We start from the raw sequence: 24305 nt of genomic DNA on the forward strand, positions 1-24305 counted from the left end.
TTGAGACACTGCTGTGTCCCCCATGCCTCCGTTCAACCCTCACGCCCACCTCCAATGCACAGAAGCACACACACACAGTGTCTTTTTAAGCAGCTCAACAGAAATGACACTTGCTTGTGCTACTTTAACAAAGGGTGCGTGGGGGGGAGGAAGAGATCCATGTATAGTATAATAACCTATAGGAAAGTGAGGCACACCAACTCCGATATATCTCAGTAGTAAACCACCATGGCTTTCAGCTAGCTAAACAAGCTGTGCAGCAGGTTAGAGGTATGATAAATGATCTGCACCATAGTCAGCAGACCAGACAAAGCCATGTTGGGCCATGTGCACAGCTTTTGTCACCAGTTAATGTATTTAATTGAGTCTGTCAGACAGTCTGGCAACCGGCTATTTTTATTTAGTGTTGCCAGATTAAATGCATTCCCCTGTGTGATGTGTTTTCTTTTATGGACGCAAAGCTCTTCAGGGTGATTGAACTGTCCCTGTCAGATGATATATGATACATACTCTTTGCTTACGTGTACCAGTTTGTAGTTTTAAACTTGCAAAGACGAAAGCAGTGCATCATTTCATATTACGTTTCAATGGATCGTGATGCAATGATGTCACAGTGCACTGACTACACATGTCAATGCATTTTATTTATAGTCTGTTCTCCTCGCTTTCTCTCAATTCAACCCCAACCCACCTCACAATATAGGTACATAATAGGTAGATAAATGATGAGCCCCATAAACAAACTTGGATTCTGCCATCGTTGCCACCTGTCAAAGTCTGACAATACCTCTTTAAGGGAACCAAACCATTCATTACGATGACAAAGGGGGAAAGAAATACATTATCATAATGAATCTTATCTCTGGCTGTGTGGCAAGTCTCTTCTTTTAAAGACACATCCCTTCAATGCTTACATGTACACGTCATTCTGCTACAATGCACCTTTAGGCTTACGAATACTTAAGAAAGCCCTTCGTAAACATTCATTAAACATGCGCTCAATGAATATTGGTTTAGTTCGCTGTGTCTTTCTGTTGCTTCAAACACCAGCAGTAAAAAGATGACTTAAGAGTAAACGGTAGAAGTAAACAGTACGTAAGAATAGAGGATGACTTAAGAGTAAATAGGTCCCTCCATGGATTGTACACATATTTGTGCTGCGTGCTTATTACTGTGTAAATATACTACTGTTATTACTTGTAATACTGTTGCACTGTTATCATTACGGTTTGGCACTTGTTGATTCAAATACATGATTGTGATATGTTTTGGTTATTGATTTATTCAAATCTGAAATCCATTTAGTTAATAGTGATTGTAATAGATTGTAATGGGTTCTGTTTGGACAAATATTGTTTAAAAGTGGACAAATGTGGGTTGAAAGTGGAATTAGTGCACTCTTTATGGAATGAATCTGTTGCAATAACGGAAAATACATTTCCCTTATACCAGTGGTATTCAAAGTCGGGGTCACGACCCCTAGTGAGTTTGGGGGGAACTGCAGTGGGGTCGCCAATTATTTTTGGAACAAATCAAGAGTACTGATTATTGTATGGGACTATATTCCATGTTTTGGGGAAAGTTAATTCGAAAATTCAATTTGGAGTAAATGTATTTATTGGTTTCTTTTGATTTTGATAAGAGATGAAAATGCAATTAATTGAAGGATATTTGTTAATGTAAAAGTCTAAATGTACTGATTTTAAGGTGTCATTAGATTTGGGGTGGGTGGAGTGAGAAATTCTTTGGGGAAAAAATCGGGTCCCCAGAAATTTTGGCAGAAAAATATGGTCCCTGCTGAAAAAGTTTGAATACCTTATACCATGTTGAACATCGTAATTGTTCTGGTTACCAGAATGCTGTATTCACACATAATAGCAATGAAGTTATATGTAGCCTATCAGCCATATGAAGTTACAGGTAGTTGTACGGTTGTAAAGAAAATGGAAATGAATGTATCTACAAAACTTTAAAGTTACTTATTTTGTTGACTTTCACATGATGTACAAAAATTGCCAATATGCCAAGTTCTACCCTTATGGGTTGGTTTCCTGGACACATATTAAAGGCATGGACACACCAGTAGAGTTTGCCAGCTGAGAGTACTTAGCACCTCTGAACAGAGTGCCGCTCCAGACGTAATTTGCTGGCATAATTTGCAAACCGAGTGAAAACTGGCCGAAAATGTCAGCAGTCAGATGCCTACCGGCGGGTGGTCCCTTAAACACACCGGGCCGAACAAAAAGCTAAAGAATTGCAGATGAACGGCAGATCAACATTCGGTGCGGAGTGTGCGGTCCCTAAGACTAGTCCTGGACTAAAAACCTATTTCAAGGGAGAATATCCATTGAGCTTGCTTTTTAGTCCAGGAATATGCTTAATCTGTGTCCAGAAGACCAGCCTTTTTAGCGTTTAAAACTTGAACTTCTCTGCATGTACTATTTCACAAATAACAACTAAACCCCCAAGAAACTCAATTGTATCCCACTTTCTAGGTGCTAACGTAAACTGCAAATGATTTGGCCCTGTCAGTTCATGTGAACTCTAACCTAGTAGAATGTGTGCCCGTCTCCACTGGTCCATATGAGAAAGAAATGCAAGCACGCCTAGGTTTACGATAACTAATCACGCGGTCAACTGCAGCACAGATCGTGTGATGCGTGAGTGCGAGAGTGGTTCCGTACTTTGCAATTGCACATACAGAACCGGGGCTAGGCAGGCAGGCCAGGGCCCGAGAGGGAGCGGTTTATGTGGGGAGGCCGTGTGATGGCAGATATCTGGACAGCGCATGGTCATCTCTGGGGTTTATTTATCCAAGGCCTCTAGACCTCGGACGAGACCTCCCTCAGTTTGTTAGGCTTCAAGGGGCCCCCTACCACACAGGGCAATTCCTCACATTCCACATTAGCTCCAATTTCCAGTTGCCTTTTCCCCTCATCCAATTGAACAAATTGAGTAAGTAGCTGATCTCTAGTATCACCCCTGCATGCCACCATGATATGAATATCCTTTCCCACTCATCTCTGTCCATGCTCACACAGTATGTAGGCTAGACCTGGAGTCTGAGGTTTGCATTGAATGAAATCAAAAATCCCCTACAGTATTTAACATTGTGTATGTATACTGATATAGTTGCAATTATACATGTATGCTTCTCAAGTATCACACATTTAAAAAAATAATAATAAAAAAAATAAAAAGGAAATCAAATTGGCAGTCCAATGGTCATCTTGAAGGCCTGGGTTGAAAGCTACATGTTATCCACCAACTGAAATGTTTTTATAAATTGGCCAAATGATGCGTAGACTAAAAGAGAGTATGTCTCAGTCATGTAGGTGTGTGCTAATCTATTTAAATGTGAAGTCATTCTCTTCACAGATTTTGAACAATGTACAAGATGAAAGGATTATAGAGCTGGGGGAAATACCCTTAATGGTTCCATACAGTGGCAACTATTGCTGCTGTTACACATCCAAAGTGCAAGTAGCAAGTTTATTTCATGTATCAGCAGTTTGTTGTCCCATCTTGATTGTCACGTGTGACAACCATAATCATTTGTCGTCATTTAACTTCCTGTAATAAAGTGGTTATCAAGACAAGTGCATGGATTTTTTTCACTCCTGACTGCATTTATTTATTCAATAGAGCACAAATAATCTATACTTTATATTGCTTTTGTGCAGGCCTACACCATCCTGGTGTATATACATGTCTTACATTCACTCTATAATAAACTCTATTGCCTTCAGACTCAGGTAAACAAAGTTAGAATGAAGTACTTGACAGTAGGCTGTGACAGAGAGGAAGCAAATAACTACCTGGCAATAGTAGGAGGGTCCGCTCAAACCCCATTAGAAGTGAAATGTCCTACACCAGGGCTAGTAGGCCTACAGCTGTCAATGTTGAAGACCAACACCACACACACTCACCACAGCTGTTTGGTAAACTGCACAGCACAGTGGAATTAAACATGTTAGTAAATCCTTAGCAATTAAGTGTAAATAGACACAACCACTGCACACATAATACAGTACCAAACAGAGTATATCTTGTTTAATGAAGTAGTGAGATTTATATAGGCCAAAGTCAAGCAAATGAATTCACTTTGAAGGTGTGAACCATAGTCTGAGAGTTAGAATTTGTTTAAACCTACGTTAAAAGTAACCTTGAATGTTTTACAGTTAATAATACTTGGTTTACTTTATAAAGTTAAAAACTCTCATGCCAATAGATAAGGCTAGTTTAGTACACAATTTAGACTATTCAGTCCCTTGTATTTATGTGTGAGAAACTACTCGATTAATTTCTACTTTTATTTATATCCGACTCTGGATTCAAAAATAAGTGGTCTGTTTTATCAATAGATGGCATGTGTGATTGCTTCTTATAACCGAGATAAGGCAATTGGGAGTGTGCAGAACAGGGCAGGCAGCAGTGTGCTGAGTTTATTGAAAGAGTTCCTCTCTCTGACGCCCCCTCGCTCTCCCCCCTCCCCTCGATTTGAAGGGCTGCCTGGGTGGTCTCCCCCTCTCTCCACTTTGGTGAGCTGTTGCTTAGCAGCTAATAATAGGAGATGTTTGCAAAGTAATTTGCCTCTTCCTTGGCCAATGAGAACCAGAGCGCTTTTCCATCAAACCACCCTTTTCAGGATTTGCAGAGGGGCTAACTTCTCCAAATGTTACTGCTACGGGATCAGAGGCAGACTTAAGAGATCTGATCGAGACGTTCCTACTTCGAAATGTTGTTTTATAAGCTATTAGGACGGATGAAGACTGAAGGATCTATACGGATTTGGGCACATAATGTTGGGATGGAGTTGCAAGACTTTGGCTCAAGGAAAGACTAGAATATATTATCCAAACTTTTACCCGGTGGATGCGTTAGTATTCTATCTTGGATTATTGTCGCTTTTGCTGAACTCGCACTGTTTCTCTCTTGCTTTGCTCTGTGCTTTGTTTTCTTGTTTGGACTATGGCCTCGGATCCCAGAGTCCCAGGGGCCGGTGTTTTTGGAGATTTACCCCCAAATTATATGCGTTCTCCGCCGCCAGTAAACTCAGATCTTCTCCGGAGACCCAGCTACTGCCACGCTGCTTTCGCATTAAAACAGATTTCTAAGGTGATGAAATGCTTTCGATGGAATATGCTTACTGTTTCATTCATCGTCTCTGTGAATGAGTGTTATGTTCTGGTACTTTTGCGGAAACTGATGTTACTACTACTCGAATGGAGGAATATCAATTGAGGGAGTTTTATGTCAACATGTCATACAATGTGATATTTCGCTGTTACATTGTAACATTTACTGGCACGCACTGATTTCACACTTACAGCCCGGATCCCCCTATGAATGAGAATAACTTTATCCATTCATTTTTAGAAGCAATACAACTCCAAATAGTTATTTCTGCGTGTGTGGGATCTGTTCAACTCTATTTGTAAGAAGTTAGACTCAGGGTCCCCGTTGTGGGCTAGTTTGTTTGAAAATGCAGTGGGTCTTACAGCGGAATTCACTGATTACGTTTTATCTGACAAAGCATCACTGGACCGCATGAACACTTGGAAATGTGTCAAAACTCCTAAGTGAAACCAAAACATCTGTCCAGTGTCTGTACTAGACCGGTGACATTGTTTGTAAAGTTTGAAAGGGTATAGTAGAAGGTCTTCAGACAGTGTTTTCATTTTAAATTATAGGAGTAGAGATTTTTGGTATAGGAACTGCTTATTGTCAAATCCTTGCATAGCCTGTAAGAAGGTATGTAGCCTATAAAGGAAAGTACGGTGTAGGCTACATCACTCCTGACTCAAATATGTGCAATCTTGTAATCTTTCAACTTCCATTTAAAACTAGGAGTTGCGTTAGTGCACAACAGCATTAGGTTTCATATTTTTTACCAGGAGGTTGTTAGGGGCAGCTGGCTGAGTGTTTAAAAAAGGAAATATAGTAAGATTGGACAAAAATGGAAGTCCTAGTCCAAGTACACAAAAGTGTTCAAATCAAATTGTATTGGTCACTTACACATATTTAGCAGATGTTATTGCTGGTGGAGCGAAATGCTGTTCCTAGCTCCAACAGAGCAGTAATATTTAACAGTGCAGTACTATCTAAAACGATTCACAACAAAACACACACATCTAAAAGTAAAAGAATGGAATTAAGAAATATATAAATATTAGATTGAGCAATGTTGGAGTGGCATTGACTAAAATACAGTAGAATAGAATACAGTATATACATATGAAATGAGTAAGGCAGTATGTAAACACGATAGCCTCTAGTAGATGCTTATTTAATCCTAGTTGTTATTAGTGTATTATTCATGTATAGTAGGCTACACAAGAACAGCATAGAGTACTTTATATCCCATTTGACAACTATGCTGTTTATTTTTGTTAAGTCCAAACCATGTAACCATAATTGTGATGTCATGGGTTTTGATTCCATAGCAAACCCCCATGCCTCTGGTGATGAGTGGCACCCTGACCTCGCTTGTGCCAACTGTGAGGGCCAATTCCAATCCAAAGACTGGCCATTGCTTGACCCTTTTTTATGTTGGGCCCTCAATGACCTACTAACACTTAGGTTTCTGGCTGGTTATATTCTGATATTCACATGGTCTCTAGATCTGACATTATCTCAGTGATGTATTTCACATAGATATGATTTGCTTACAGGACAACTGACATGAAGACTCTCACGTAGCTGACTAATACAGTAGATACTGTAATGTTGAACATGCCCTTAAGTATGTCGCATTATCACAATGAAAGTCATACTCGAGTTAGCTATCTTATTAGCATAGCATTCTCTGCCCTTGTAGTTGATTCTTAGTAATACTAGAAAGACTACTATATTGAGTTTTTTTTATTATCTTACAGTTAGATGCAATGTAGTCTTCCATTAGTGAATACTTGTACTTGTCTATGCCATAGCCATACATTCCATGTAATGCAATCGGTTGTTATTAACGTGTAATAACAATGTAATAACACTTTTCTCTCCCTCCATGTTCCTCCTGTCTCTTTAGGGGAAGGCTGTGGGTCAGAAAGCCCCGTTGTGGGTTCGGGCGAGGTTCCAGGCTCTTCTCTTTTCTTTGGGCTGTCACATCCAGCGACATTGTGGAAAAGTCCTTTTCATTGGACTGCTTGTGTTCAGTGCCTTGTCTGTGGGTTTGCGGGTCGCTGCCATTGAGACGGACATTGAGCAACTATGGGTTGAAGGTGAGTCTGGCGTTTCAGTTTCGGGGTATGGTTTGGGGGGTTGTCTGGGAAGGGGAGAAAGGGGTCGTTTCTTTGCCCAAATGAACTTGTTGGAGACATTTTGCCATCTAAACTACTGAAGGGGGGACAGGAAACTGTATGGGTGCTGTCTGACTGATTTGTCGATCAGTAGTTGAGATGGCTGTTTTTTTTTTAGAGACGATGCTCTACAGTTGTTATTCATGATTGGGTGATATATAAAAATGTGTTGTTTTTTTTCTTTGTAATTTTTAGTAAAATTGAAAGTTGTGATACTTTGTAAGCTCTGCACTTTTGAGTGTGTTGTTTGCTGATGCCAAAGTTGCTTTGCATTGAGAATGGGTCAAGATATTCCTACTTTATTGCACACAAGGAGCTAGCATTGTTGTTCCCTGCATATGCAGGCCTTCTCTTGTTCTTCTCATCAGCCTTGTTTTGTTTGCCATGGTGGTTCCATGATCCATGTATTATTTGCCGTCCTTTCTGTGTGCAGGCTGGGTTATCTGTGCATATTCGGGCAGCTTTATTTGGTTTTCACACTGCCAAATTCCTTTTAAGCCCCCTAGGCTTTTGCCGCACTCCTGATCCCAAGAGCAGATGGGCTGTGTGAATCGTTAGCCATCTTTGAGGAGCTGACCCTCCCCCCTAGCTCCCTGTGTGGTCCTTAACTATTCTTGGATTCCATTCAACAATAAAGGCACCCCCTTTCCTACAAAAATATGTTAATATGACTGAAGATTTCCCACCTGTTTTGGACATTCTAAAAAGAGTCACAGCAGTTGTAGTATAAACACTCCCTAAAGGTTGTATCTTTCAGTATCTGTGTATTTTATTCCTTACCAACACTTTGGCTGGGAAGGGGACTACTCACTTGTTGTCAATGAAATGCCTGTGGTCTGACACACTGTGTTTGAGTTTTTGTCAGATTGGTGAAGCCAAAGATTTTCAGATTTACTTGTCAGATTGTAGTTGTTGTCTGAGTCTGACTCACAAACAAGATGTGAAATTATCGCCGTGTAATTTGTCATGATCATAGTATTTTGGTAATGTGCTAGTGTGTATTTCATACACATTAAATAAACTAACCGTTTGTCTTCTGAAAGGAGGTTGTTAGATGTAGCCATAGGGTTTGTTATGCCTAATCATGGAGTCATTCTGAGAGTGAAATGCCCAAATGCTGAAAAGGAATGCTGTTCCTTTAAGAGGCAGTGCCCATGTTTCTAAAGTTTCTGCCTGTGTTGTTTCCCCCAATAGCCCATTGACAAAGCTGCTCAGAGTTGAATGAAAAGTAAGTGGTTTGGTAACAAGGAGAGGTTAGATCTTCTCACACACACACACACACGCACGCACGCACGCACGCACGCACGCACGCACGCACGCACGCACGCACGCACACACACACACACACACACACACACACACACACACACACACACACACACACACACACACACACACACACACACACACACTTTCACAAAAGGGAGGAAATATTTCCTAATAGAACAGAGAAGTTCATTGCTCTCTTAGAAAAGATGAGTGTCCAAAGAACATTATTTTATTCATCAACAACTTACAGTCTGGACTCAAACTTTAAAAATAGCAAGTGTAGAAGGCTTAATCTTTTCTCATTACAGAACGTACGTCTATAGGGTCTTCTTGTCAACACATGCAGAGGTGTATTCTAACCACATATGAGGGATGAGGGTGCTGATATGAGGACTCCTGGGCTCACACTTGGCCAGCTGGGAGTTCCTGAGAGCATATGCCCTCCATCATATATCCTCAGGCCATATCTGTCCCCAACTCAACCCCCACCCAAATGTCATGTTTGCCACCATGCTAGTGTAGATGTCTGGCTGCTTGTGAAGTCAGACCACCAGGCTTCTTACCTTAGCCTACCCTATACCCTACCTGGCCTACCCAATTCTACCCAACCCTAACCTAGCCCAGGATAATGTGCTAACACTTGTGCCATAGGACAATAGAAAATAGTGTTTTGGAGAGAATTTGTTTTCCGACCCTGATAATGCAAATCCCTGCTGTACACTGTCACTACAGCCGTAGCTGGGACTAGTGTGTCTGTTCTGAATGTTGATATGCTATTGATGGTATATAAACCAGTAGTTGGTGCTAGTCAGAAACATATGGGAGTAGGTTTCTTCAAACTGAGGAAAGGTGTGGTAGTTAAACATATGGTACCTGTTAAGGTGTATATATGGGGTTGTGACAGATACAAGCCTAAACGGTTCTTTCTCTAGGTGGACAGACTACTTCCACTGGTTGGCTAATATAGACAGAGTGCTGACTAAATTCAGCTAAGGAACCTTTTTTTGTTAGTCATATGTTGTTTTCCTTTGGACATTTTTTGCTCCTGCAGAAGCAATGAAGAGCAAGCAACAACACAGGAAAGGGGGCTAGCAGTCATGGGTGGGACCTGGGGAGAATGTGACCTAGTGTGTATTGTCTGTAGGAAGAAAAGGGGAATAATAAAGTGAAGTGTAGGGAGATGAGGTTGGGGTTGGGGGTGGGGGAGCATTGGGGTTGAAGGTTTTAGGGGTATACACTTCAACATTTTCCCATTCCCTAAAAACAACAGTATGGCTTCTCTCTCAGGACACATTTCTCTCACCAGTTCAAGCAGGACTTAGAAGAAAAGGTATATTGCCTGGGTAGGGAGTTGTTTTTTCTGGATGTAATATATGTTTAGCTATAGCGTTATTACTATGGCAACAGTAGATTACCCAAAGGTTTGATATTTTGTAGTGGGTAAAATATACCACCAAAGAGCAGCAAAAAGTTTTGAAAAGAGCATTCAGAGTGGAAAATAAATGTTTACATGTAATGTACAAGTATGTACTTGTAGCCCACATGAACTAAGCCCATCCTTCTTGACACAGTTTTGATGATCTTGACAGACATGTACACACAGACAAGCTGTGCAAATATTACAAAGTGACTTGGGATTTGTGTTTTAAAAAGAGACTGTAGAAGTGGGGAAAATAACATATACAGAGAGCATGAATGACCTACTCCACATGGCAAACAGTAGGTACCTTCTAGAGCCCTAGCAGCACGAGGGGAACAGTAGGTACCTTCTAGAGTCCTAGCAGCACGAGGGGAACAGTAGGTACCTTCTAGAGCCCTAGCAGCACGAGGGGAACAGTAGGTACCTTCTAGAGTCCTAGCAGCACGAGGGGAACAGTAGGTACCTTCTAGAGCCCTAGCAGCACGAGGGGAACAGTTGGTACCTTCTAGAGCCCTAGCAGCACGAGGGGAACAGTTGGTACCTTCTAGAGCCCTAGCAGCACGAGGAGAACAGTATGTACCTTCTAGAGTCCTAGCAGCACGAGGAGAACAGTATGTACCTTCTAGACTCTAGCAGCACGAGGGGAACAGTAGGTACCTTCTAGAGCCCTAGCAGCACGAGGGGAACAGTTGGTACCTTCTAGAGTCCTAGCAGCACGAGGGGAACAGTAGGTACCTTCTAGAGTCCTAGCAGCACGAGGAGAACAGTATGTACCTTCTAGAGTCCTAGCAGCACGAGGGGAACAGTTGGTACCTTCTAGAGTCCTAGCAGCACGAGGGGAACAGTTGGTACCTTCTAGAGCCCTAGCAGCACGAGGGGAACAGTAGGTACCTTCTAGAGCCCTAGCAGCACGAGGGGAACATGTGGACGCTTCAGTGTTTGGAACAGTTATCTAAACAAAAATGCAAGGTAAATGCTATAATTAATCAGAAAATACACAGTCTTCCAGTTCAGGGTCTGCTACAAGAGAATGAAAGGTCTATGAGGCATTATTGGAGGTGAATGGCAAGCCACAGAGCCCCAGCTAGATAAATAAACTCCAACTGCTGAGCCTCAGACCTCACCAGTAGAAAGAACAAACAAGGCCAGAGTCAACCTGGGTCAGTTGAAAATGTTTATTTCAACCCCCCCCAACCCTCTCCCTCCCTTCCTTCGTTCCCCCCACACCTCCCACCACTCTGCAATCATCCAGCCTCAGTTCTTTCCTCAAGGAACAGACACGGGCTGAATGCAAAAGCTCACCAGCTCCCTCAATTATTGAAGTCGCCATTAACCGTCCACTGTGGACAGAATTATAATATACAGTGCTAAGTTATATCCTTTTTTGGATATTTACAGTATTAAAGCAGTGACTCATAGCTGTGTATCTTTTCAAGTTATGTAGTGTTTATGGGACTTGTCTTTTTTACATGTATAATTACATTTCAGCACTATATGTAACTGTAGACCTGTTTAGCATCCTGTATTTTATGTTGCTTGAAAGTCATTGCAGACACTGGTGTGCATTTTTGGGAGTGCTGAAGGCCTATCTCTGTTACAGACCTCCTGCAAGCACAGTCTCACACATCTCCTGTATAATCTCTATTTCATTCACTTGGACAGTTTCTTAAATCCTGCCAAAAGAGATTGTTCTCCTTGGTCAACTTTAAATAGAGTGACACCAGTCACCTTTTTGGGTAGAGTTTGCCCGTTTTCCTCTCCGCTTGCCCCCTCTGGAAAAAGAAGAATGGAGAAAAACATTTTCTTTGTACTTGGTGTGGAGGGGGGGGAGAAATGGTCCTTGGGCTCAATAAATGTATTTCTAGGCTGAATGAGACCAGCAATTTGGGACATTTTTGCCTTTCACCATGGGATGAATGTATGTTTCAACCACACATTAAGCTGCATTAGCAGCCAGTGGAGTGCCTAATGTGACTATTTTTCGCAGCAGCCAACACTAGGGATGATTAGCATAATTAGTACAGGCAAGCCTATACATATGGAAATGTAAAGTGCCTAAATGCCAACACCAGTGGAAATTTATGTCAATGCTGACAGAAGTATCAAGATCTGAATAGATTGTAACTGAAACGGATTCTTTTTGCCTTTCACTTTCAATGGTATTTTTACAGTTCTTCCTCTCAAATTGAACTTCATTTCTCATCCTCTCACTTTTTGGGGGGAAGGAATACCTCACTGTCCTCTCCTTTTACCACCTTGTCCAATTCAGACACTCCCCCCCACCCCCTCAAACATACACACACACACACACACAGACCGACACACACTGTATTTCTATAGTTAAGGTAGAAAGCCAAGCCCCCCCATGCCTGCATTGTTTTATTTGCTGGGAAAAAGTCTTGGTCCATTTGCTTTTGTTGTGAAAGTTCCCTCTTTATTTTTTCCTGTTTGTTGGGAAACATCTGAAAGAAATTCAGGAGGGGTGTGACAAAAGCCTGCATTCAATCTCTGCTGACCTGCCTGGTTTCTCTCTGAATTAGGAGCCTCTCTATCTGCTAAGTAACACATTGAACTGGGATGGGGAGGTGCTGCTGAACTTGTAAAAGGATGGCCTATAGAAAATGGCAGTAGAACTAAAGCTTGATTTCAGTAAAGACTTGTTTCGCTCTCTGCCAGCCAGGGCCAAATCTATCCCTCTGCTTTTATACTGCATGCTTTTTTTTTATGGATAACAAAGAGCGGAGAAAGGGCAAGATGACGGACTGACAGTTCCTAAACAGAACCATTCCAGCAAAGTCTATTTTCTATGTGAATGTATTTGAGTGAGTGGCGAGGCTGTGTGCGCATTTAAGTTTGTACCTCTGTGATTTTGCATCCTAGAAGGTCTAATCTGTGCTACAGTACAACACCGTATATTCTCTGTTTTATTCCTTTGGCGGCTGAAGCAGGTAAAGCATGTCTCTTCCAGCATGTCTCTTCCTTGTGGGACTTCCTCCAAAGCAGCATGGGTCCTTTCAGTGGCCTCCTAATCCAGCTAATCTGGCCCACAACACTTTGAAGGTGGTCTCCGCTAATGGAGACTGGAATTGGACCTAGAGCTTGCATGCGAATGGTGCTGCTGCTGGCTCAGTCCTAATTGTTAACTGGGTTAATAATTGGGGGGGTTTTGTGATGGCGCCTAAAAGTCTCTGAGCGAAGCTGGAGAAGTAGCTCGGCTTCTTGTGTGGGACTTCTTCCTCATTTGATTGGATACATTGTGTTGCCTTTGACCAACACTTTTTGAGTTTGATCTCAACTGTTTACAATCACTAAACCTGTGCAGATGTATAGGCAGACAACATAACAGACAGTCATCGAGAGGATATACATTGATACAGTATGGTATGGTATGGGCATCTCCTGTGAGGTCTGTGGGGCTGGTCTTTTCCTGGGTGGTGGTGGGCTGGACATGAGGGAGATTGGAGCTGACAGGGTCCATCAGTGGTCTGACACCAAGGAGCAGGGGGCTTCATCTCCTTGGTTAATTACATGCCACTTTCCATACTGCCCACTGATAGGGGAGCTAACACACACACACACACACACACACACACACACACACACACACACACACACACACACACACACACACACACACACACACCAGCCTGATAGGTCTGCCTGGCCCTGGGTCCGGACTCTGGGTGGGAGGCCTTCTCCCTGAAACCTGCTACCATTGTCTGTCTGTCTCTGGCCAGCCCCAACCCCCAGCCTTCTTCTGAGAAGAAGTGAGGACCCCATCTGGATGGAGATTAGCTTCAGCTTTAGCATAGGAATGGCTATGGTAGGCAGTCCTCGCTCCACTATGTCTGTGATATAAACACGTTTGACTGATGGATAGAATCCCTGCATATGCTTGCAAGATGAGATGGACCATAACTGGGGATGAATTGGTCTGTAAAGGGGGTGTCACCTCCGGTGGTTGAAGTGAAAAATGGAACAGAGGGAGAACAAATGGAGGTGCTTTTCTTGGAGCGCAGCATCTTGACTGGAGTGGCTTTGTGAAGAAGTATGGGCTCCCTGATCTCTTCAACCATGTTATGTTGATATGATTTACTGCTATCTTATTTCCCCATCCAATATGGGATTGTTGAAGGACGCTGATAGCTACATGTCTTAGGTTTTGACAACTGTCTCTTAATTAAAAGTTATTTTGGCTTAATGCTAACCCTTCACATGGGTTTCTGCAGGTTTTCAAAGGACCCCAAATCCAGACACTTCTCTATAACCTTCCTGACTGCTTTGTGAAAAGTATTTGGGCGCCTGTCTCTTTAATGGCTCCTGGTTGCAGGCTGAGTGGATCAGAGCAGAGAGTGGATCAGAGCAGAGAGTGGATCAGAGCAGAGAGTGGATCAGAGCAGAGAGTGGATCAGAGCAGAGAGTGAAGCAGAGCAGAGAGTGGATCAGAGCAGAGAGTGAAGCAGAGAAGAGAGTGAAGCAGAGCGGAGAGTGAAGCAGAGCAGAGAGTGGATCAGAGCAGAGAGTGGATCAGAGCAGAGAGGGGATCAAAGCAGAGAGTGGATCAGAGCAGAGAGTGAAGCAGAGCAGAGAGTGGATCAGAGCAGAGAGTGAAGCAGAGCAGAGAGTGGATCAGAGCAGAGTGAAGCAGAGCAGAGAGTGGATCAGAGCAGAGAGTGAAGCAGAGCAGAGAGTGGATCAGAGCAGAGAGTGGATCAGAGCAGAGAGTGAAGCAGAGCAGAGAGTGGATCAGAGCAGAGAGTGGATCAGAGCAGAGAGTGAAGCAGAGCAGAGAGTGGATCAGAGCAGAGAGTGGATCAGAGCAGAGAGGGGATCAAAGCAGAGAGTGGATCCAAGCAGAGAGTGGATCAGAGCAGAGAATGGAGCAGAGCAGAGAGTGGATCAGAGCAGAGAGTGGATCAGAGCAGAGAGTGGATCAGAGCAGAGAGTGAAGCAGAGCAGAGAGTGGATCAGAGCAGAGAGTGGATCAGAGCAGAGAGTGAAGCAGAGCAGAGAGTGGATCAGAGCAGAGAGTGGATCAGAGCAGAGAGTGAAGCAGAGCAGAGAGTGAAGCAGAGCAGAGAGTGGAGCAGAGCAGAGAGTGGAGCAGAGCAGAGAGTGGATCAGAGCAGAGAGGGGATCAGAGCAGAGAGTGGATCAGAGCAGAGAGTGGATCAGAGCAGAGTGAAGCAGAGCAGAGAGTGGATCAGAGCAGAGAGTGAAGCAGAGCAGAGAGTGGATCAGAGCAGAGAGTGTATCAGAGCAGAGAGTGAAGCAGAGCAGAGAGTGGATCAGAGCAGAGAGTGGATCAGAGCAGAGAGTGAAGCAGAGCAGAGAGTGGATCAGAGCAGAGAGGGGATCAAAGCAGAGAGTGAAGCAGAGCAGAGAGTGAAGCAGAGCAGAGAGTGAAGCAGAGCAGAGAGTGGATCCGAGCAGAGAGTGGATCAGAGCAGAGAGTGGAGCAGAGCAGAGAGTGGATCAGAGCAGAGAGTGGATCAGAGCAGAGAGTGGATCAGAGCAGAGAGTGAAGCAGAGCAGAGAGTGGATCAGAGCAGAGAGTGGATCAGAGCAGAGAGTGAAGCAGAGCAGAGAGTGAAGCAGAGCAGAGAGTGGATCAGAGCAGAGAGTGGATCAGAGCAGAGAGTGGATCAGAGCAGAGAGTGAAGCAGAGCAGAGAGTGGATCAGAGCAGAGAGTGGATCAGAGCAGAGAGTGAAGCAGAGCAGAGAGTGAAGCAGAGCAGAGAGTGAAGCAGCGCAGGAGAGTTGAGCAGAGAGTGGATCAGAGCAGAGAGTGAAGCAGAGCAGAGAGTGGATCAGAGCAGAGAGTGGATCAGAGCAGAGAGTGGATCAGAGCAGAGAGTGAAGCAGAGCAGAGAGTGAAGCAGAGCAGAGAGTGGATCAGAGCAGAGAGTGGATCAGAGCAGAGAGTGAAGCAGAGCAGAGAGTGGATCAGAGCAGAGAGTGGATCAGAGCAGAGAGTGAAGCAGAGCAGAGAGTGAAGCAGAGCAGACAGTGAAGCAGCGCAGGAGAGTTGAGCAGAGAGTGGAGCAGAGCAGGAGAGTGGAGCAGAGCAGAGGGTGGAGCAGAGCAGCGAGTGGAACAGAGCAGAGAGTGGAGCAGAGAGTGGAGCAGAGAGTGGAGCAGAGAGTGGAGCAGAGCAGAGAGTGGAGCAGAGCAGAGAGTGGATCAGAGCAGAGAGTGGAGCAGAGAGTGGAGCAGAGCTAGTGAAGCAGAGGGTGGAGCAGAGCAGAGGGTGGAGCAGAGCAGACAGTGGAGCAGAGCAGAGAGTGGAGCAGAGAGTGGAGCAGAGAGTGGAGCAGAGCTAGTGAAGCAGAGGGTGGAGCAGAGGGTGGAGCAGAGCAGAGGGTAGAGCAGAGAGTGGAGCAGAGCAGAGAGTGGAGCAGAGCAGAGAGTGGAGCAGAGCAGAGGGTGGAGCAGAGCAGAGAGTGGAGCAGAGCAGAGAGTGGAGCAGAGCAGAGAGTGGAGCAGAGCTAGTGAAGCCTCCATCTGGTGAGTGGTTGAGCTCTCTCTCACAGAGCAGAGCAGTGACTGAGTGTCGGGCCGGGGCCCCAACCGGGGTTCTAGCTGGGTGGTCCAGATGGGCGGAACGAGACACAAATAGCTATAATTTACTTCAGGATCCCTGTAATTACAGTCCCAAAGCTTGAAAGTCAGTTCCTGTAGATGCCCCAATGTATTAAATATGAGCGCAATGTCTCAAGTCAAACAAGTGTGTCTTCTTAAGTCTGGTTTGATTTTAATCAGAGTTCGAAAACAAGTTAACACGTACTAGTGTGTATGTACCCTGGGTGTTTCAGGTTGTTGTTCATTGGATAGGACAGTTTGTTCATGAGTGGCACCAAGGCTGACTTCAAAAGTGATGGCTTCACAAACATAAAGCACTTTGCTTTTGATTATTTGGTGGAAAGGCACATTCTGCATTATCACAAATTACATTAGCTTACCTTATTTTATGAATTCACAAGTAGGCTATGAAGGCTAGAAGAAAGCCGTGAAAGATTGTGATGTGTTTCCAAGCCAGTTATAACTTGATCTTACACTTCGAGACCCGTTTTTCTCCTCCCTCAATTAGAGGAGCTGGCTCAGGATTGGGGGAGGTGGTGCGAGGAAGACAGACAGAGGACGAGAGAGAGAGAGGGAGAGAAGCGGAGAGAGGGAGAGAAGCGGAGAGGCGAGGTGGCCACAGCGAGAGCCAGCCTCTGCGGAATTGTCATGTAGTGGAACACGGAGGGGCAGACGAGCCCACTCTGATCCAGAGCGGTGTGTTTCATGTGCCCTTGGCATGGCCACAGATACCCTGCTCACTCTTTTCAGGGCAGCCTCTGGTAATTAGGGGGCTGGACTCCAGAGTTTCCTCTCAGGGCTTTGATGCTTTCATCCCAGCTCTGCATACCACATCAACAGAATTTCTGCCTCGTTGTTCTCCCTCATCCAACCCTGGCACCACCTTTTGTTCTTTCTCTCTCCTAGCTTCTCCCTCTCCTTCTCTGATGGGTTAGTTCTGGTATGGTGGAAGTTTGCTGTAAAGCATGGATAGCATATCGTGCCTTCGTTTTTTACTGAAACCGTCTGTCTAGGCTAGAGGCTGTGTTTTTGGCTGTTTCAGTTTCTTACACATTCAAGCCCCAGGTGAAACAGACTGTGAAACTGGGGATGGTGGTGCTGCCATTCTGTGTCGTGCCGTGTTGTTAGTGATGGGGTTTGGGCACAGTGAGGAGGATTTCCCTAACAGAACACATCTGCTTCACAGAGGGAGCCAATGAGAAGCTTTGACTCATTTCTCTTGGCTAGACGTTTTGTGTCTGAAGTGCCTTCAAAACCAACATTGGCAAGGGTGTTGGCCAATCTGTGTTCATGTGTATGTACTGCGTTCACTACACTCACGCGACACTCATTTCAATGCAGGGAGCCAACTCTGAACTTGTTTGTGTGTGTCTGCAATGCTTGTTGCACTAGTCTGATAATAATATGAGCTGTGCATAGTCACAATCAGCAGATTTCTCCCTGTCTCTCTCTCTCCATCTCTCCACCCCTCTCTCTCTCTCTGCTGTGGTCTCTGTATCACTTGGACCCATGCCAAGTACTCTGGTTTGAACTACACAGCTATTTAGAACCTAAGTCTTGGAGAGTCGGGAGGAGGGGTGGGCAGAAAGTTGAAAAACTGAAACTCAGCCTAATTAATGACTTTTTTCCCCCACTACCCTCCCTGATTGCTATTAAATTAAACTGTGAATCTTAAAACTGAGTCTTAAAAAGGGTATATTTCTAGAACTGTACAATCTGTGGACCTTTCTGTTCTTCACTCTCTCTGTTGATTGACGTTTCAACTTGCGTCATGCTTCCTCTGCAGTGGTAATGAGGCTCAGCTCTCTTGCCACATCGCAGCGCAATGAACATAAATAACCCGATAGCCCTTATATACGTGGGAGATGAGATGAGTCTTTAACCCAATCCCCCCTCTCCATCTCTCTTCTTCTCTCTTCTAGCCGGTAGCCGAGTGAGTCGGGAGCTGCGCTACACCAAGGAGAAACAGGGAGAGGAGTCTGTGTTCACGTCACAGATGCTCATACAAACCCCCAAACAGGAAGGGACCAACATTCTGACACAGGGTGCTTTGCTGCTTCACCTGGAGGCAGCGCTCTCAGCCAGCAAGGTCCAGGTGTCTCTGTTTGGAAAGTAGGTAGACCCATGGGATCACTGGGGATTACGTCACAGCTAAAGAAAGGGGGTTGTCCGGGCTTACATATATTTCATGTTCTGTATGTCTTCTCTCCTCAGATCATGGGATCTCAATAAAATCTGCTACAAATCTGGTGTCCCTATCATAGAAAATGTCATGATTGAAAGGGTAAGTTGATATTTTTTTAAAGGAAATATCCCTGCCTGTCATTTTTGGTCCATGACTATTAACATGCATGTTTTTATTCTTTATTATGTAGTCTTGATAGTTTGCATAATAACTGATGAATGTATCCATGGTTTGCAGATGATTGACAAGCTGTTCCCCTGTATGATTGTTACCCCACTGGACTGTTTTTGGGAAGGTGCAAAGCTCCAGGGGGGGTCAGCATACTTACCGTAAGTTCCAGAATAATTGTTCTTCAAATCATGCAAATTGTTTTCTTCCATATTGCTTGGAAATACAGAATGTGTTTTAGTGTTTATATGAGTCAGCTATCTTGAATCCCAGTATTAGAGTTACGTTAGGGCCCGTGCCCAGCTAGCTTGGCCTCTTTCACCTTATTCATACATTGGGTTTGGCAGGGGCCAGGGAATGTGACTTGGCTACAAAATCTCAATTGACCTCCTGGTTCTCCCACACTCTTCATAACAAGAGGCTTTAGTTTGGAACCAATACAGTGGCGGCAGCAATAACCTACAGTGGTGGCGATAACAACCTAACATCAAGCTTTGACTAAAGAGCCGGTTCGCCCTGTTGTTAGGAAGAGGCCTACTTCAGTCGTCACCTATGCTTTTCCTGTCGTCGTAGCTGTGAGGGGGATAACCCCCGCATGCACGCACACACACACACACACACACACTGACACGCACACGCACACGCACACACAGTCCCCCAGCCGAGCAGGGGTTGGTAAAGGGGGCAGGGAGAGGGAGGTAGGGAGGGGATGGCTGCTACTGGGTGGGTTGGTAAAGGGGACAGGGAGAGGGAGGGAGGGAGGGGATGGCTGCTACTGGGTGGGTTGGTAAGGGGACAGGGAGGGAGGGAGGGAGGGAGGGAGGGAGGGAGGGAGGGAGGGAGGGAGGGAGGGAGGGAGGGAGGGAGGGAGGGAGGGAGGGAGGGAGGGAGGGAGGGGGAGGGAGGGAGGGAGGGCTGCTACTGGGTGGGTTGGTAAAGGGGACAGGGAGAGGGAGGGAGGGGATGGCTGCTACTGGGTGGGTTGGTAAAGGGGACAGGGTGAGGGAGGAGGGAGGGAGGGAGGGAGGGAGGGAGGGAGGGAGGGAGGGAGGGAGGGAGGGAGGGGAGGGAGGGAGGGAGGGAGGGAGGGAGGGAGGGAGGGAGGGAGGGAGGTGGCTGCTACTGGGTGGGTTGGTAAAGGGGACAGGGAGGGAGGGAGGGAGGGAGGGAGGGAGGGAGGGAGGGAGGGAGGGAGGGAGGGAGGGAGGGAGGGAGGGAGGGAGGGAGGGAGGGAGGGAGGGAGGGAGGGAGAGAGATGGCTGCTACTGGGTGGGTTGGTAAAGGGGGCAGGGAGAGGGAGGGAGGGAGGGGATGGCTGCTACTGGGTGGGTTGGTAAAGGGGACAGGGAGGGAGGGAGGGAGGGAGGGAGGGAGGGAGGGAGGGAGGGAGGGAGGGAGGGAGGGAGGGAGGGAGGGAGGGAGGGAGGGAGGGATGGCTGCTACTGGGTGGGTTGGTAAAGGGGACAGGGAGAGGGAGGGAGGGAGGGAGAGATGGCTGCTACTGGGTGGGTTGGTAAAGGGGACAGGGAGAGGGAGGGAGGGAGGGAGAGATGGCTGCTACTGGGTGGGTTGGTAAAGGGGACAGGGAGACGGAGGGAGGGAGGGGATGGCTGCTACTGGGTGGGTTGGTAAAGGAGACAGGGAGAGGGAGGGAGGGAGGGGATGGCTGCTACTGGGTGGGTTGGTAAAGGGGACAGGGAGAGGGAGGGAGGGAGAGATGGCTGCTACTGGGTGGGTTGGTAAAGGGGGGCAGGGGAGCCTTTGGGTCAGACAATGGTAAGCATTCTTTCAGTTTACGAGTGAGTGTCCATCAGTGAGGGGGCCCTGGAGGGGGACTCAGCTTTGTCAGCAACGAGTAACACTGTGCATTCTCATGGTAATCGCCCGGGCTCCGAGCTGTAAGTTGTCCAACAAATAAAAAGTGCATTATTCAAGTCTTGGTCCCCAAAGAGCGTATAATAAATTAACAGTGGAGTTTGGTTAATTTTACGATGCTTTTTACCATATTCCTTGCTAATTCTCTCTAAATTGATAGTTAAATTACATAATTTTCTTTCACTTTCTGCATATCAAAAAGTTTGATTATAAATTCTACTAAAACCAATAGTTCAATTTGAGAGTCTGGTTTTGAAACCAGTTTTCTGCAGCCACATGCCTGCACATTGAGCAACAAACAGTGTTTTCTCCTGTTTTCGCCCAGCAGGCAGCTCTCTCTCCTCTCTCTCTCTCTCTCTCTCTCTCTCTCTCTCTCTCTCTCTCTCTCTCTCTCTCTCTCTCTCCTCTCTCTCTCTCTCTCTCTCTCTCTCTCTGTCTCTGTCTCTGTCTCTGTCTCTCGCTCTCGCTTTCTCTCATGTAGTGTGAGAGGAGAGAGTAGGGAAGAGCCTTTGATGATCACAGATCCACAAGTATTCCCCTAAATCACAGTGTTGAAATATGTTCTCAAAAATGTCTTTGTTGTTATTTATTTGCTGTTTCTTTTTGCTGCTCTGAAGAGAGCTGGGGGTGGCCTGGCCACTGAGGCTAATGTCCCCTCTAGCTTCCGCTTCAGTTCAGCCGAGTTTAATGCAAAAAGAGGGAGCGGGAGAGAGAGAGAGAGAGAGGGAGAGGGAGAGAGAGAAAAAAATCTTTAGAGAACAAAGAGCAGCAATCTATGGAAAAACAAAAGGGCCTAGGCTGGTTCACTCAAGCAAAAAATAGCAGATAAAGGAGCCTCTCTTTGCAAGCAGGAGCAAAGGCGCTTGGTATGTGGGAATGGGAGACTAGCAGCTTTATTTGAAGCCACTCTCTTCATGAATCATTGGAGTGAGGTTGGGCCCAGAGTTAGGACACTTCGGGGATTCCTTTCTCTCTCTCTACCAACTAAAGTAAATGGCCTCGAAGTATCTAGGTTTAAAAATATATATATATAGTTTTTATATGATTGGTACAACATTATTTTATGACTTGTAATGTTCTGAGTTGTAGTTTTTGTGTTCACATTTTTTTAATATAGTTTCATTATTGGATTTTTTGAAGGTGCGAGAATGTCAAATTAGAACATAAAATCGACCAAGTGGGTTATATATTTGCCATGAGACATCTTTAGATTATTGTAAGAAATAAATGGTACAATTTTAACACAGGACAAAGTCAAAAAGATTTTGATGATCATCTGCAGCACCTGACTACTCCAGAAAACGGAGACATTACAACCTATGCAGCCAAGGCCCTTTCCCGTTGTCTGGTGTATTATGGGTAATGTGATATGATATAGATGTCACAAGGGCAATCTTGTAAAGCAGAGGGTGCTTCCTCTTGACAAGTACTCTCCTTGTATTGGTGGGAGCCATTGAGTTAGCGCACTGTAAAGTTGACTTTGTACAGCCAAAGCTGTCAACTGACACCAAAGCATTATCCCTCAGGCCACATAATTGCCTGCTCTTTGGGGCAAATGATACATTTTGCATGGGAGGAGGACCCAAAGGCAGCAGCAGCGAAAGGACTCAGGATTAGGCCTTTTGAAAGGCTCTGTGAACATCACACCACTAAACAGTGTGAGAGGCAGGCAGGCAATCAGCCCGGCCTCCCAGCAGAGAGAGCACACAGACAGACTCCCTGCTCAGCTCAGCCACCAGCCAGCAAGCCCTCTCACTGCTCTACTGCAGCCTTATCAAGATGTCTGCGAGTCAGAGGTAATTGTTATGACTTGATGCACAAAGTTAAGAAATAGGAGCGAGCAGCCTGCCGCCGTGCCTTTCCCTCTGCATTGTGGCCCCGTGTAACAGGATAATAAACGCTACTTTATAAACGCAGCATCTGCAGCTCCTCGCCACCAGGGAGAGTCCGGCAGAGGCAGGGCAAGACCAGAACCAGCCAATGGCATACAGGAAGGCAGGGAAGTCTGGAGGTGTAGGAACGGTGGCATGGGGTGTAGCTGGAGGAGGAAAGGAAAAGGAAGATGCAGAAGGTTCTGCAGAAAGAGCACAGCTGAACTGCACTGGATAGGACTGTATATAAAGACATGCAGTGTCGCAGATTGCTATGTCCATGGCATCTCTCTACTGTGCCCTGCGACTCCCTCTGAGCCTGTATGTTTCTCTGTTCCTCTACAGGGGGATGCCTGACATCCAGTGGATGAACCTGGACCCTCTGAAGCTGATGGAGGAGCTCAGCCAGTTCACCAGTCTGGAGGGCTTCAGGGAAATGCTGGACAAGGCCCAGGTGGGTCACGCTTACATGAACCGCCCCTGCCTGGACCCCAACGACCCCGAGTGCCCCCTCAGCGCCCCCAACAAGGACCTGAGAGAGGTAAGCTAGCGCCACAGTACCCCTATCTCCCTTCCACCTCTCCATCTCTGCCTCTCTATCTCTTTCCACCACCACTCTACCTCTCTTTTAAAGAAGATAGTATTTTAGTGAGCCGAATGTGCCTGGTTGTTAAATAAGCTAACTGTTGGCCCTGCCTGTCTGTCTGTCTCCCTCCACAGAGTCCTGACATTGCCGGGCGTCTCCAAGGTGGTTGCCACGGCTTCTCCAAAAAGTTCATGCACTGGCAGGAGGAGCTTATTCTGGGCGGCCGGGTCAAGGACACCCAGAATGCTTTGCAGAGGTAAGAGGGGGAGGGGGTGTACACCAGGGCCAGGGGAGGATTGAAGGCGAGTGAAGGGAGTGGAGCGAGGGCAGGGAGGGCCTAGCTAGCAGTGAGGAATCCCTCTGACTCCTAAAAACCTCACACAGCCAAGGAATGCCGCTGACTCCTAAGAACCTCACACATCCGAGGAATGCCTCTGACTCCTAAGAACCTCACACATCTGAGGAATGCCTCTGACTCTTAATAACCTCACACATCTGAGGAATGCCTCTGACTCCTAAGAACCTCACACATCTGAGGAATGCCTCTGACTCCTAAGAACCTCACACAGCCGAGGAATGCCTCTGACTCCTAAGAACCTCACACATCTGAGGAATGCCTCTGACTCCTAAGAACCTCACACATCTGAGGAATGCCTCTGACTCCTAATAACCTCACACATCTGAGGAATGCCTCTGACTCCTAAGAACCTCACACATCTGAGGAATGCCTCTGACTCTTAATAACCTCACACATCTGAGGAATGCCTCTGACTCCTAAGAACCTCACACATCTGAGGAATGCCTCTGACTCCTAAGAACCTCACACATCTGAGGAATGCCTCTCATGAAGCAGGATCAGTTTCCTCCTCTGACCCCTGTGTAGGACAGATCAATCAAACATGATGGACAGCCACATAAACTAAAGACAGATTTGTTGTGGAGGGGAGTGGGGGAAAAAGGCAGCCTCTCCTTTAAGTCAGAGAATGAAAAAGGGGACGCCAAAGATAAGTCCAAATACAAGGGTGTACTACCACACATTTCTAATGCTAA

The 24305-nt window shown here is 45.7% G+C and overlaps 1 protein-coding gene across 1 annotated transcript in view; it reads left to right on the forward strand.

Annotated features, from left to right (window-relative positions):
- The first annotated feature begins 4592 nt into the window (after positions 1-4592).
- Positions 4593-24305, forward strand: part of LOC106599390 (protein patched homolog 1) — a 34895-nt gene continuing 15182 nt past the window's right edge. The window contains exons 1-7 of the mRNA XM_014190600.3: positions 4593-5118; positions 7028-7220; positions 18493-18682; positions 18785-18854; positions 18993-19084; positions 23015-23210; positions 23390-23511. Of these exons, the coding sequence (XP_014046075.1) occupies positions 4972-5118; positions 7028-7220; positions 18493-18682; positions 18785-18854; positions 18993-19084; positions 23015-23210; positions 23390-23511 (1010 nt within the window). The 5' untranslated portion in view covers positions 4593-4971. The remainder of the gene's footprint in view (positions 5119-7027; positions 7221-18492; positions 18683-18784; positions 18855-18992; positions 19085-23014; positions 23211-23389; positions 23512-24305) is intronic.

This window comes from Salmo salar, chromosome 03 (assembly GCF_965601325.2).
Source record: "Salmo salar chromosome 03, fSalSal1, whole genome shotgun sequence".
Lineage (NCBI taxonomy): Eukaryota > Metazoa > Chordata > Actinopteri > Salmoniformes > Salmonidae > Salmo > Salmo salar.